This window comes from Wickerhamomyces ciferrii, contig 00080, assembly GCF_000313485.1.
Source record: "Wickerhamomyces ciferrii WGS project CAIF00000000 data, strain NRRL Y-1031 F-60-10, contig 00080, whole genome shotgun sequence".
Taxonomy (NCBI): domain Eukaryota; kingdom Fungi; phylum Ascomycota; class Saccharomycetes; order Phaffomycetales; family Wickerhamomycetaceae; genus Hansenula; species Hansenula ciferrii.
In genome coordinates this window covers 88,384-101,919 of record NW_011887660.1, presented here as the reverse complement: position 1 = coordinate 101,919, position 13,536 = coordinate 88,384, and the positions used below count along the sequence as shown (strand labels likewise).

The following is a 13,536-nucleotide window of genomic DNA, read 5'->3' as shown; positions in this document are numbered from 1 at the left end:
ATATAATCATTTGTGATTTGTAGTCTCAAGTCTTTGAATATTCCATGTATTTAATCAGATCTAGTTGGAGACCTTTTAGATCCAGAGCAGTTTTCATTATTTCCACCAAATCAACTTCAACAATGTCACAGAATCAACAGGTTAGAAAACCTTTCAATGAATTAGAAGCTGAACGGAAAGAGTTTGATGATCAATCAAAATTTGAGTTAACTAAATCACCAAATCCCAATTGGAACTATAAGGAACAGATTAAAGTACAAGGTGTTAATCATGAAAAAATTGAAATCAATCCATCAGATTCAAATAGATCTCCAGTGGATAATTACAAATTATTAATCTCAGCGGTTATTCCAAGACCAATTGGTTTCATATCAACAATATCATCTAATGGAACTAGGAATCTTGCACCTTTCAGTTATTTCACAATGGTTAATCATGATCCACCAATCTTTGTTGTTGGATTTTCATCCAAAAAGGATTCATATCAAAACTTGTTAGATACTAAAGAATGTACAATTAATATTATTAGTGAATGGTTTGTTGAAGCGGCTAATAGTTGTTCAATTGATGGTCCTTCAGAATTTGATGAATGGGAATTAAGTGGATTAACTTCATCTCCATCTTTATATGTTAAACCTGGTGTTGTTGATGAAAGTGCTTTTGCAATTGAAGCTAAATTAGTGAAAAATTTTGATTGGTTTTCTAAAAAAGATCCTACAAAGAAAACTGGTTCTACTGTGTTTCTTGAAGGTATAAATTTCCATGTTAGGAAAGATATTATCAATACAGATTTAAATCAAGTTGATGTTTCCAAGTTGAAGCCAGTTAGTAGGCTTGGAGGTATAACTTATGGTAGAACAACTCAAGGTTATGAAAAACCAAGACCTAAATATTCAGATCTTGATAATGAAAAGTAACCAGCTACAAGAGAATAACTTTTTAAAAATATTATATTTTATATTACACAACATCCTAGAAATAGCTTAAACATAAATAGATAAAAGAAAGACAAAATTATTATAGTAACAAAAAAACAACCAAAAATAAAAAAAAAATAAACCAGCTATAAAAAATCAGTACTAATGTACACTAATATACAATTTTTCCAAATATATCACATATAAAGTTAACACACACACACACACAATAGAAACTAGAACTAAAATTCCAAAAAACTTATCAACTAATTAACGTTTCTTCTTTAAATGTTCTGGAATATGATGAAATAACCAATACATAGTTTCTCTACCACCATTATCTCTATCTCTTAAACTTTCTAATTCATTAATAACACGTTCTTTTGCTAAATTTTCATTACCACCCATTTCATTTAAATAAAGATGTGTACCAATTTCAACAGCAGTAACAACTCTAAATCTTCTTGAAAAAGTTTTTGATAAATTTTTATTCCCCTTTCTCCATCTTTTTTGATTTTCTTCTAAATATTTTAATGAAGTTTGTCCCTGGTAACCATAATAATATTCATCTAAAACTTCTTGAACAGATTTTGGATTTGGATTTAATTTATGGAAACCAGAATCATTAATTAATCCATCTTCATCATCATCATCATCTGGTTGAATTGAATCATTCCCAGGTCCACCACTTAAAACATCAACAGCATCCGTGGTACCAACTGTTGATTGAGATCTTTGTGGTGTCATAACATTACTTGAAAGTCCATGATCTAATGAAACATTCATAAAATTTCTACCAGCTGCTGTAGTTGTAGCTCTTCTTTGTGGTATAGAATTATTATTTGATGGAACACCTCTTGTTAATGGAATATTAACACCTGGATTAGTTTGATTAACTCGATTAGCTTGATTAATACGACTTTGTTGATTTAATGGAACTGGACTATTAACTCGATTTTGGGAACTAATACCACCATTTTGAGGATTTAAGATATTAGCAGCATTAGCTAATTGAGATTGTTGTTGTTGAACAGCTGCAACAGCTTGATGTTGTTGAACTTGTTGATGAGCTTGTTGATGAGCTTGTTGTTGTGCTTGTTGATGAGCTTGTTGAGCTTGTTGTTGAGCCTGTTGAGCTTGGTGTTGAGCCTGTTGTTGAGCAGCAGCAGCTTGTTGTTGTTGAGCAACTCTTTGATGTTGTTGATGTTGTTGTTGACTAGCACTTGAATTAGAATTGATTGAATTGGTTGAAATATTGTTATTATTACTATTACCTCCTGTTGCTGTAGAAACCGCACTTGAAGTATTTAAACTAACATTAGCAAAAGGTGGATTTTCAGTATCTTTACTAATGATATTTGAGAATCTTTTGAGTTGATATTGATAACCAAATAGTTGAGTTTCAATAAGACTAACTTGATTATTATAAATTTTTGGTAAAATTAAAAGATTTTGTTCAATTTGATCAAATTTATTTGTTAATCCATGATCACGGTCTCTGACATTGTTTTCAAGGGATTCAACTCGTTTAGCAAGACCAACAACTTCTTCATGGATTTTCCCCAGTGAACTGTTGAGGTTACTATTAATTGTAGCCAGTTGCTCTTGGATCAAATTGTATGGATCCATCACTTATGATGATGTTTATTTGTTTGTTATTGTTTTGATTAAAGCCTCTAGCCCTTTGTTTTGAATCAAAGACTATGGAACCTAAGTCCCTTTTTCTCAATTTTTCTGAATTCCTAGATCCAAAAACCCACGCGAAAATGCGCGAAATTTTACCACCACGTCCGGGTAAAAGATTATATAATGCGTTAGTAATAGTCCCTACATTATTAATACTGGCATAATATACTCAGATTCTAATTTAATAAGACTAAACACATAATCTATTCAACGTCGAATAGACTTTCATTCATTTCTTTAGTCAGAACAGGATCGTTATTCTTTGTAGTGTTTGGTTGTTGTTGTTGTTGTTGTTGTTGTTGACGAGTTGTACCATTTCTTTGTGATTGATTAGAACTTCTTGAAGTATTTGATGATACATTTGAACTTTGAATTGAACTTCTTGAACTATTTGAAACACCAGTACTAGTACTTGATGGTCTTGAATTATTTGATGATCTATTATTTGATCTATTATTTGGTCCATCACCAAATAATGCATTTAAAGTTGATGTAAATTCAGCAGGACCTCTTGCACTTGCATTTTGAAGTTCTTTGAAAGCAGCTGCAACCATTTGAAATCTTGGATCATTTGGATCAATTAATTCATCATCACTATCTTCTTCTTCATCTTCACTTTCAAAATCTTGTTCAACAAAATGATGATTACAATGTGCATGTGGATCTTCATTATTTAAACCTTCTTCATCATCTGATGTAACTAATGAACCATCTGGACGGAATGGTCCAAACATAAAACCTGGTAATCCAAATTTTTGTGCAGATTTCATTTTACCTAAATCTTTTGGAATTGTATGTCCATCTTCATCAACTTTATTACCATTACTATTAACTTTAGGTTTTGAATTTGAATTATTTTGTTGTTTTGGTTGTTGTGTATTACCATTAGTTGTTTTAGATTTATTATTAACCTTTTGTTCATTTTGATCCATAATTGTTTTAGCCATCATACTTTGTTGAGCAGCAATTTCACTAAATTTTTCAGTTGGTATATTCATTAATTTACCAATATCACCTTCATCTAACCCCACTGCATTCATTAAATCTGATATACCATTACTATTCAACATTTCATTTATATCTCTACTTAATATAGTTTCAATATCACAATCATTTGCAATTGCTTCTTCAAATTTTTCTTCAACAATTTTTTCAACATGTTTCCTAAAATCTTCTGGTGTACCCATAATAAATTTCTTCGCATCAAATTTACCAATTGAAGTTTTAACTGAATTGATTGTTGAATCAGATCCACCATTACCATTAGTAGTATTACCACTTGCTTTTTTCAATTGATCAACTAATTGTGGTTCATGTAAAGCCAGAACAGGTATTTGATCAAAAATTAAAGGTTCTAATTCTGGATGTTCAATCATTGATTTACCTCTTGCAGTATTTTCACTATAAGATTCAATACCTTTTAATTTTTCTAAACCTGGATAAACTTGTCTTATAGCTTTACCAGGAATAAATCTTTGAATTTTTTCATCATATTTTTCAAAATATGCACCAATTAAATTTTGTTTAACAATAAATTCAATATCAATATGACGTGGATCAACTGATTTAAAATCTGGTGTTTCATATCCAATACCAACCATACCTCTACGAACATCAATCATAGAATATTGATCTGGTGAATCTGCTGTACCTTTAATATAACCATTAACAATATAATATAATCCTTCCATTTCGATAATTTGACCAGGGAAAAAATTTGGTAAAAAAACTGAACGTTTAGCACCTTTTTGAATTCTTTCAATTCTTTTATTTATATCATCTGGGACTAATTCTAATGAAGTTTTCAAATCGAAAAATTCTTTAATTGTATGATTTTTCAAATCTTCAATTGGGATAGCTCTAGAAATATATTTTGGATTTAAAACACCAAGATCCCATGGATACATTTTTAAGATAATTGGTACAAAATTTGAATGATTATCACAATTTTTTAAATATTTTAAAACATTTTGACCTGGTTTTTTCATTGACATTTTGGAATGTGATTGAATCAAGACAAAATAACCAGATGCAAGTATAATATTATTATGTGGTAAACATTCTTTTGAAACGGGGAAAATCTTGGAAGGTTCTTGAGATAAATCATTTCTATCCCATCTTGATTTAACTTCAACCATATCTGATAAAAATGCAGCAACAAGCATTTTATTTGCAAATTCTTTTAAAAATCTAGCTGCTGAAGTTTGACGACCAACTAATTTTCTTTTAAATAATTCTTCACTTAATTTATAAGATGTTTGTACTATTAATTCTAAATTTTTTTTACCTCTAAAATCTGGATGTAATGAAATATATGATACATTTAATGGATAATTTGTATCGAAAACTCTTAAAACACCAGTTGATATATTTTTTGGATCAAAATCCATTGGACATTGTAAAATTTCACAATGAATATTTAATTCAAATGCAATTTTTTGAATGATTGCTAATCTCATTAATGGTAAACCTAAAGTTTCACCACAATAAACTCTCATAATTGAACCATCTTCAGAAGTAATTGGTGAAAATTTTGGTTTCCCACCATTTTGTTCAATAATTTTTAAAAAAACTTTATTTATCCATATTATTTGTATAGTTGGTGATTCTTTAATAAAATTTTTATCATATTTTAATTCATCAATAATTTGATTTATTACTTTAGATCTATATGGTAATAAATTATCAAATGATGGATCTAAATGACTAATTATAAAATAAAAATTTTCCACTGGGCCCAAAACTTTACTTATTGGAGCCATTGGTTTTTGCATTGCAGTTATATCTAATAATCTATAAGCCATTTTATGTCTAGTAGTTTGTAAAATAGTTCTAGCATATGAAACAGCACAAACATTTTTAGCTCTATCTAAAGTCTTGATTAATTTGTTTAAAATAGGTGTTAATTCAACACCAAAATTATCACTTAGAGACCAAACAGTTTCAAAAATTTCTTTATAAGTTAAATTACCAGATTGGATTTGTTTTAATTTTTTAGTTGTATAATTATCTTTCATAGATCTATTAATAAAATATTTGAAATTTCTTGTAACATCCATTCCAATATCTTGATCATCATATTTCAACCATTTTTGTTCAATGAAATCTTGCCATACAGGTAAAGCTTCTATAATTTTTTTAGATTTATGATTCAATATTCTTAATTTTAAAAGATCCTTTTGACTCAAATCATCTGTAATTTTAACCAACGCGTCATACGGTAATTCCAAGTAGTTGACACCCATGACACTTGTACCTAAATCACCAGCAGCACCGAATTCCCTTTGAACTTTCCCTTGAAAACCAACCTGAGCTACTCAACCGCCACTGAATTTTGCTTCTTTGTTTTCTTTGTTGATGTTCAAGTTTTCAATTAAGTAAATAAATTTCAATTTTTTTCAAAATGGCGGCTGTTACGTCATCGCTGAGTCAGCACACAATACAAAAATCAATTATACTCATTGAAATTTATACTGGGAAACTTTCCTTGAAATACTATATTCTCTTGATTTTAAAGAGGTAATTTATTGAATTGGTTAATATAATTTATATCACAATGGTTAGCAAGATCTTATTAATCCACGGTCCAAATTTGAACTTATTAGGTACAAGAGAACCTGAGAAATACGGTACAACAACCCTAAAACAAATTGAATCAAATGCTCTTGATCAAGTTAAATCACATTCCCCAGATGCTGATATTCAATTCTATCAAAGTAATCACGAAGGTGGATTAGTTGATCGTATCCATGAAGCAAGAGACCAAGGTGTTGAATTCATCATTATTAATGCCGGTGCTTATACTCATACTTCTGTTGCCTTGAGAGATGCTATATTAGGTGTTGATATTCCTTTTGTTGAATTACATATTACAAATGTCCATGCTAGAGAACCTTTTAGACATCATAGTTATTTGGTTGATAAGGCTATTGCTATCATTAGTGGATTAGGTCCAATTTATGGTTACAAAGCTGCAATTGAATTTGCATTAAATTATGAAAGAAAGTGAAGATGGGTGTTTACAATGATAAATGAATGATATGGATTTGAATTTATTGTAGGAATCTTTTATATAGATTTAGATTCTTCTTTAATAGTCTTATACAAACTTTCAATGATTCTCTTTGTAGGTATTTCATCAATTGAAAATCCAGTCCATAATATCTGTTGTGCAATACCTTGATAAATCATTGCTTCAACACCACTTATAACTTTCCAATTTGAATTTAAGAAATCATTATATAAAGTTGTTTCAATTATTGGATGATAACACATTTCTAATACAATACCAGGTTCATCTTGTTTCAAGAAAACATCTAGAGTTGATCTTGCTTGAATTTCCTCTTTTGTAGTAGGTGGGAAATTTGGTACAGTAAGTACAACTAATTTTGGTAATTCCAAAGTTTTAGCTTGTTCTGGAGTGGAAACATGAATAATTTCACCTTTAAAGCCATTAGAAATCATTGATTGTTTAACTTGTTCAACTTCTTCTGCAAATCTATTAATAATATAAATTTTTGGAACTTTTAATAAATTATATAATGCAAAAACTGCAGAACGACATGCACCACCACCACCATAAATTAATCCAGGTGATTTACTTAAAATTTCAGTTTCTTTTGGATAATTTTGTAAAAAACTTTCTTTGATACCCACAGTATCAGTATTTGTACCAACTTTAACCTTTTTATTATTTTGGGGATCAATTTTAGTATAAATTGTATTTATTGATCCACAACCTTTACCAATAGAATCTAAAAAATCAACATTTTTAATACCTTCAACTTTATTAGGCATAGTAATTGCACTACCAATCAAGTTTTCATTAGAAAATTTCTCATTGAAGTTCTGGAAATCTGAACCTTCATATAATTTATATTCCCAATTATTTAAACCAACACTTTGAAAAGTTGTATTATGTAAAAGTGGTGCTTTTGATTTTGAAATATGTTCACCAAATAAGTAAAAAGTTTGTGAAGTTTCCCTTAATTTTTGGAAATCTGGTGATTCGAACTGTTCTGGAATAGTCATTATGTGTGTTTATAGTCTTGACGATATATTGAGGTGTATATTTTATAAGTCTAGTTTTAAAATTATTCAAGTCTCTCGAGATCTTGATTTTTTTTCACCTTTAACGGTTTCGGAAATATGAACATTCAATACTATAACAGGTGCATTTATCCGATGTGATAGATACGTTCAATTTGATACCAAAAATATTGTTAATTAACTTCTTTCATTTCAAGTCGTATACAAAGATATATAGCCAAATATATAGCTAAATCCAAGTAGATCATAGTTAATCCAATTTCCATCTTTCAGTAACACTATTAATCCCATCATAAATTAATGTATTATCTAAAGGAATATATTGTTTTGTAATAATCTTTATAGCTTCTTGTGAACCAATACCACCCATTAATGAAGCAATATTATTTAATTCTTGTCCTTCACTTCTGACTAATTCATGTAGGATTAAATGTAATGAATCATCATCACTTGTAACAAAATCATGACTAATTTTAATTAACTCATCTATGTTTTGTAAAGTTGGGAATTTTTTGGTATCTTTTTGAAATCTTTCAATTATGAAAAAGGATAATAATATTAAACTATTATGAGATTCATCAAATATCTTGTTAAAGTTTAATGGGATTAATTTATTTGAGTTTTGGGAAAAATATAAAAATTTTGAATTTTTAGCAAAATTCTTCAAAATTTCATCGGATATTGGTAAAGATTCTTTACCTAATTTTAATCGAAGTTTGATTAAAATATCTTTTAATTTAGCCAGATCTTCCTGGGCTTTTTTCAAATAAATGTTTTGTAATTTAATATAATTTTCAGTTGTTGAATCCATATCAGGTAATTCACCAGATAATGGTAAAAATCCATCATTTAAATCAACAAATTCTTTCAAAGCTTTAACCAAGATCCAAAACACACTTCTCTTATTGAAATCATTATAATATTCATCAATATGAGAGAAAATATCTTTTACGTTTGAAGGAATTTTAACATTATTGAAAATTTTATGACTATTATCAATTGCTTCATCAAAATTTAATTGATAATGATCTTTTTTCCATGATCTGATTAATTCTTTGAATTGTTTTTTCTCTTGTGAGGTGGTTGGTAATTGATTATCATGATTTAATCTCCAATTTTCCACAGCTTTTAATTGAATAATTAAATAAGGGATTTGCGAATGTTGTTCAATATCTAAGGAATGTAAATCTATTGAATCAGAATAATTTTGTAATTCATCCCATGTTGATAATATTCTTAAATCTATTAAACTTTGTGGATGAGTTTCATAAATTTCAAAAGTTGATTTGAAAATTCTTAAAAATCCATAAAATCCAATAGAATTTATAATCATTATTGGGATTTTTAAATCATTTAATTTGGTGATTAATGATTCTAATTGATAATTTGATATAACAAGATCAAACTGTGACCAATATAAATCATTTTGAGCGTTAATAAAATCTTCAATGGATCCCTGGGATGGATCAATTTTTTGAATTGAATAAGATACATCATGGTTTAATTCTTGTAAATTTGAAGCTAAGACATCAATTTTCGATTTTCCTAAATCATCATCCCCCAAATAGAAATTATTACTTAAATCCACATCATTTATCTTTGAGTCATAATCAATAATAGTAAAATGTCCAATTCCTGGTAAGATTAAATTTTTTAATAATTCTGAAGTTGTTGAAGTTGGTTGAATTATTAATATTTTAGCAGATTCTAAGCTAGATTGACCGCTGTTTGCCCAAAGACGCAATTGTCTATCATATTTTTCTTCTTTATTAACCTGTGTCATTATAACCACCTTTGATTTACCACCTTGTTCCTTAATAAATTGTGTCAAATGAATATAAAATGAACAATAAATAAACAATTTAAAATCAAGAAATTCGCGAAACAAAAAGACTAGGCTTAAGCTAGTCCCAGTACATAACCTAGTCTTTCAAAGTCCCACATTTGAGTCCCTTCTCAGTCTCTGAATTTTCCCACGTTTTACTTTGCATAACTGATAAACTTTTCAAACCAGCATAAAATAACTTTAGAATATTCTTAAATTTACTGGAAAACTCCCCCAAAAACCAGGGTTATATTCAAATTTACGTGATTTGCAACGTATTGTGTGTTAAAACAATCAAAAATTAACGATTTATTTGCATTTTCCTTGATAAAAAACGTTTTTAATTGGGTTTTAATGTGCTGCTTTTTACCAGGAAAAAAAATTATCATATAAGTACAATTGTGTTTAACATTTACATTGATCAACAAAACCGTTGACAAGAAGAGATACTGCTAGGCCTTGATGAACATATGACAAGCTAGGTGAACAATGAAGTTTGGTAAAACATTTGAGAAATCTATGGAGGATCATCATATCCCTAAAGAATGGATAGATTCTTCAATTCATTATAAACTATTAAAGAAAAAAATTAATAAAGTTGTTGAAGAAATGGATCATGTTGGATTAACTCATGAAGTTATAAATGATAAACATTTGTTATATTATTATACGTTCCAAGAAGATCCAAAACATCAAATTTTACCTAATTTAAAAGCTGATGAAGAATATGGTGCTAGAGATGATTCAAGTATAAATGATAAAATGTTAACTTTACATTCAGATATATTATTTTTTCAAGATTTATATCAACAATATTTATCATTATTAAAATTTAATAAGATTCAAAGTTCATTGATATTGGATAGAATTCAACAATTAAGTATATTAATTAAGAAATTAACTAATGGGAATAATAAAAATAAAAATGATATGTATCTTTGGAGAGAAATTTTTAATAAGTATGTTGAATATAAATTAGATTTAAAATCACAATTTAATTCTAAAAACTTGGAAATATTTGTTTCAAATGTTAAAGAAAATAAAATTTTAAAAAAATTTAAACATACAAAGCAAAATACTGAATATTTTCAAACTTTTTATGATTTGAATTTAGAATTATTAAAATTTTTGTCATTTGAAAATTTAAATACAATAGCTATAAGGAAAATTGTTAAAAAATTTGATAAAAATACATTATTAAACAGTTCTAAAAATTTCAACAAGATGATAGTTTTTGAAAAATCATCTTTATCAACATCAACTATAGAACAAGTCATTTCAACAGATATAGTTAAACTAGTACCACAATTAGATGATTACCTATGTCCCATTTGTTTCACAATTGCTTATAAACCAATCAGATTACAATGTAATCATTTTTTTTGTATTAGATGTATGATTAAATTACAAAGAAGAAATGAACCAAAATGTCCTATATGTAGGGATAAAGTTGTTATGTTTGCTACAGAGGCAAATTTGGATTATGAATTAATGAAGTTTTTAAAAGAGAATTTCCCCAAGGAGGTTAAACAAAAGCAAAATCAAAATGAAAAAGAAGTTACTGAAGAGACATTAAGTCAATTATATGAGAATGAAAAATGTATTATTGTATAGAAAGGAAGCCCCTTATAATAGCTAATAATTAATAATATTGGAATAACTTGTACTATTGTATATATGAATTACTTTATCATTATATAAATATTCAAATTATCATGATTTTAATCAATTTATGGTTATACCATTTGTTTTTTAGTACTGGCGCGAATATCCGACCTATATAAAATCCAAAAAAAAAGCCATACTCAACAAGATCCCGAAACACCAGCAACACCAACAACAACACTAACTAACAACCATCGATCAACTATGAAAAGAGTCGGACTAGCAGCATTTGATGATAACAAGATCAAACAATATTCAGAACTAGGACAATCTTTATATGATAAAAAAATCAAAGAATTAACAACACAATTACAATTATTCAAATCAATTTTATTAAATTTTTTAAAAGAACATAATGAAGAATTATCTCATGATTTAAAACTTCGAAATGAATTCATTCAAATTTGTAAAACCGTAGGGATTGATCCTTTACAAATATATAACAAGACAGATTCCAAAATGAATGAATTTTATTTTGAATTATGTGTTCGGATTATTGAATTTAGTAATTCAATGCAAAAAATTAATGGTGGATTATTACCTGTTAAGGATTTCCTTTCAAATTTTCAAGAACTAGGTATAACTTTTAAAGATGTTGAAATATCAGTTAATTTATTATCTAAATTAAATCCAGAATTTAAATTAATTCAAATTGGTTCAAAATTTTATATAAAGAATTTTAATATTGAATTAACAAATGATCAAAATATGGTTTTAGAAGCTGTTAATAATATTGGATATATTTCAGTTTCTATCCTAAGAGATAATTTTGGTTGGAAATTGTATAGATCTCAAACTATTTTGGATGAAATGATAGCAAATGGGTATCTTTGGTTAGATATTCATAATGGTGAATCTTTATATTGGGATCCAGCATGGATAAATAAGATGGAATGAAAAGCTTGAAAACTACAATTTTTGATGAAATTTATATAATGATTAAATCTGAATAATGAATGATGATATATTTTACTAGTTTAAGGATCTTTTACTAACAAAGTTCTTTCGATTTATTGAAATTTACGTATAAATTCTTGTTAACTACTCGCGAATTTTGACTTTTCCATATAGATCTTTTACACGGTAAAAAAAAAGTTTATACGCGTTTGACATTTTATACTTGATAATAAAAATACAAAACATTACACAACCAAAATGTCTTATAATCCAGAAACTTGGACTATCTCATCAAATGAAGCACTCAAAGTATCCATAGCTGATGATCAAGGTTATATCTCTTTTTCTCCATTATTCACATATCCAATTTTTGGTGATGCTGAACAAATTTTTGGTTATAAAGATTTAAAAATTAATCTTGTTTTCGATAGTATTACATTCTTACCATTTTTAAAAGTTAATTATAGTGAAAAATTAAATGATGAAGTTGATGATATTCAAAAGAAAATCTTGGGGTTCTTACCAAGCTCTACTATAATTGATGATGAAGCTAAATGGATTGATACATTTACTCAAGAACAAAAAGAATTGAAAAGGGATTCTTGGGAATTAATTAATGATTATAATGTTAAGAATGAAGATTTCCAAGTATTTAAAACAAATTTTAAACAAAATGGTCAAGATAATCTTCAATCAATTGAATTGAATAAAAGATTACAAATATTTGTATTATTATTTATTGAAGCAGGTTCTTATATTGATACATCAGATGAATTATGGGATTTATTTTTACTTGTTTCTAAGAAAACACAAAAAATATTGGGTTTTACCACTGCATATTCATACTTTAAATACAATGGTGCTCAAGAATTTGATTCAAATGATGAAATTTATACAAGAAATAAAATTTCACAATTTGTTATATTTCCACCTTATCAAAAACATCAACATGGTTCATGGTTATATAATTCTATTGTATCATATTGGATGGGGAAATTAACAGTTAAAGAAATTACAATTGAAGATCCAAATGAAAAATTTGATGATTTGAGATATAGAAATGATTTTAAAAGACTTTATGAAGATGGTTTTATAAATTCATTACCAACTACACTAACAAAAATTGATTTGAATTGGTTTCAAATTCATGCACAACAATACAAGATTGAATTAAATCAATTTAAAAAACTAGTAGAAATTGGTTATTTATATACAGAACAATTTAAATTAGCAAGATTAATCATTAAAAAAAGACTATATGAAAAAAATAAAGATGGATTATTAGAACTAGAACTTGCAATAAGAAATGATAAACTTCAAACAGCTTATGAATCAATAAAACAAGATTATGATCGTATAATTGATTCAATAAGAGTTCGTGAAATTGATCAAAATCCATTGAAAAAGCAAAAAATTTAAAAAAAAATTTAAGAGTTTATACGCCATTGTCCGAATTAGGAAATGTCATTACACTTCCTAATCGGGAACAGTCACCAC

At 27.5% G+C, this 13,536-nt stretch overlaps 8 protein-coding genes across 8 annotated transcripts; 4 read left to right on the top strand and 4 right to left on the bottom strand.

Moving 5' to 3' along the window:
- Positions 1 to 44: 44 nt before the first annotated feature.
- On the top strand, positions 45 to 917 carry BN7_3048 (flavin reductase family protein; the record flags this gene model as incomplete). The annotated part of the gene is made up of 1 exon (XM_011276381.1): positions 45 to 917. The coding sequence occupies one exon, from the start codon at positions 45 to 47 to the stop codon at positions 915 to 917; it is 873 nt and encodes a 290-aa protein (XP_011274683.1).
- Positions 918 to 1,187: 270 nt separating this feature from the next.
- On the bottom strand, positions 1,188 to 2,546 carry BN7_3047 (transcription activator GCR1-like domain-containing protein; the record flags this gene model as incomplete). The annotated part of the gene is made up of 1 exon (XM_011276380.1): positions 1,188 to 2,546. One exon carries the CDS (start codon positions 2,544 to 2,546, stop codon positions 1,188 to 1,190), a length of 1,359 nt encoding a protein of 452 aa, XP_011274682.1.
- A 260-nt stretch (positions 2,547 to 2,806) lies between these two features.
- BN7_3046 (Mitochondrial distribution and morphology protein 30) lies at positions 2,807 to 5,848 on the bottom strand (the record flags this gene model as incomplete). Its single annotated transcript, XM_011276379.1, has 1 exon — positions 2,807 to 5,848. One exon carries the CDS (start codon positions 5,846 to 5,848, stop codon positions 2,807 to 2,809), a length of 3,042 nt encoding a protein of 1,013 aa, XP_011274681.1.
- A 311-nt stretch (positions 5,849 to 6,159) lies between these two features.
- Positions 6,160 to 6,612, top strand: BN7_3045 (type II 3-dehydroquinate dehydratase; the record flags this gene model as incomplete). Its single annotated transcript, XM_011276378.1, has 1 exon — positions 6,160 to 6,612. One exon carries the CDS (start codon positions 6,160 to 6,162, stop codon positions 6,610 to 6,612), a length of 453 nt encoding a protein of 150 aa, XP_011274680.1.
- Positions 6,613 to 6,671: 59 nt separating this feature from the next.
- On the bottom strand, positions 6,672 to 7,634 carry BN7_3044 (uncharacterized protein; the record flags this gene model as incomplete). Its single annotated transcript, XM_011276377.1, has 1 exon — positions 6,672 to 7,634. One exon carries the CDS (start codon positions 7,632 to 7,634, stop codon positions 6,672 to 6,674), a length of 963 nt encoding a protein of 320 aa, XP_011274679.1.
- A 268-nt stretch (positions 7,635 to 7,902) lies between these two features.
- On the bottom strand, positions 7,903 to 9,435 carry ULA1 (Ula1p; the record flags this gene model as incomplete). Its single annotated transcript, XM_011276376.1, has 1 exon — positions 7,903 to 9,435. One exon carries the CDS (start codon positions 9,433 to 9,435, stop codon positions 7,903 to 7,905), a length of 1,533 nt encoding a protein of 510 aa, XP_011274678.1.
- Positions 9,436 to 9,966: 531 nt separating this feature from the next.
- On the top strand, positions 9,967 to 12,039 carry SNF8 (ESCRT-II subunit protein SNF8; the record flags this gene model as incomplete). Its single annotated transcript, XM_011276375.1, has 2 exons — positions 9,967 to 11,077; positions 11,357 to 12,039. The coding sequence occupies 2 exons, from the start codon at positions 9,967 to 9,969 to the stop codon at positions 12,037 to 12,039; spliced, it is 1,794 nt and encodes a 597-aa protein (XP_011274677.1).
- A 258-nt stretch (positions 12,040 to 12,297) lies between these two features.
- HAT1 (histone acetyltransferase catalytic subunit HAT1) lies at positions 12,298 to 13,458 on the top strand (the record flags this gene model as incomplete). The annotated part of the gene is made up of 1 exon (XM_011276374.1): positions 12,298 to 13,458. The coding sequence occupies one exon, from the start codon at positions 12,298 to 12,300 to the stop codon at positions 13,456 to 13,458; it is 1,161 nt and encodes a 386-aa protein (XP_011274676.1).
- Positions 13,459 to 13,536: the final 78 nt, after the last annotated feature.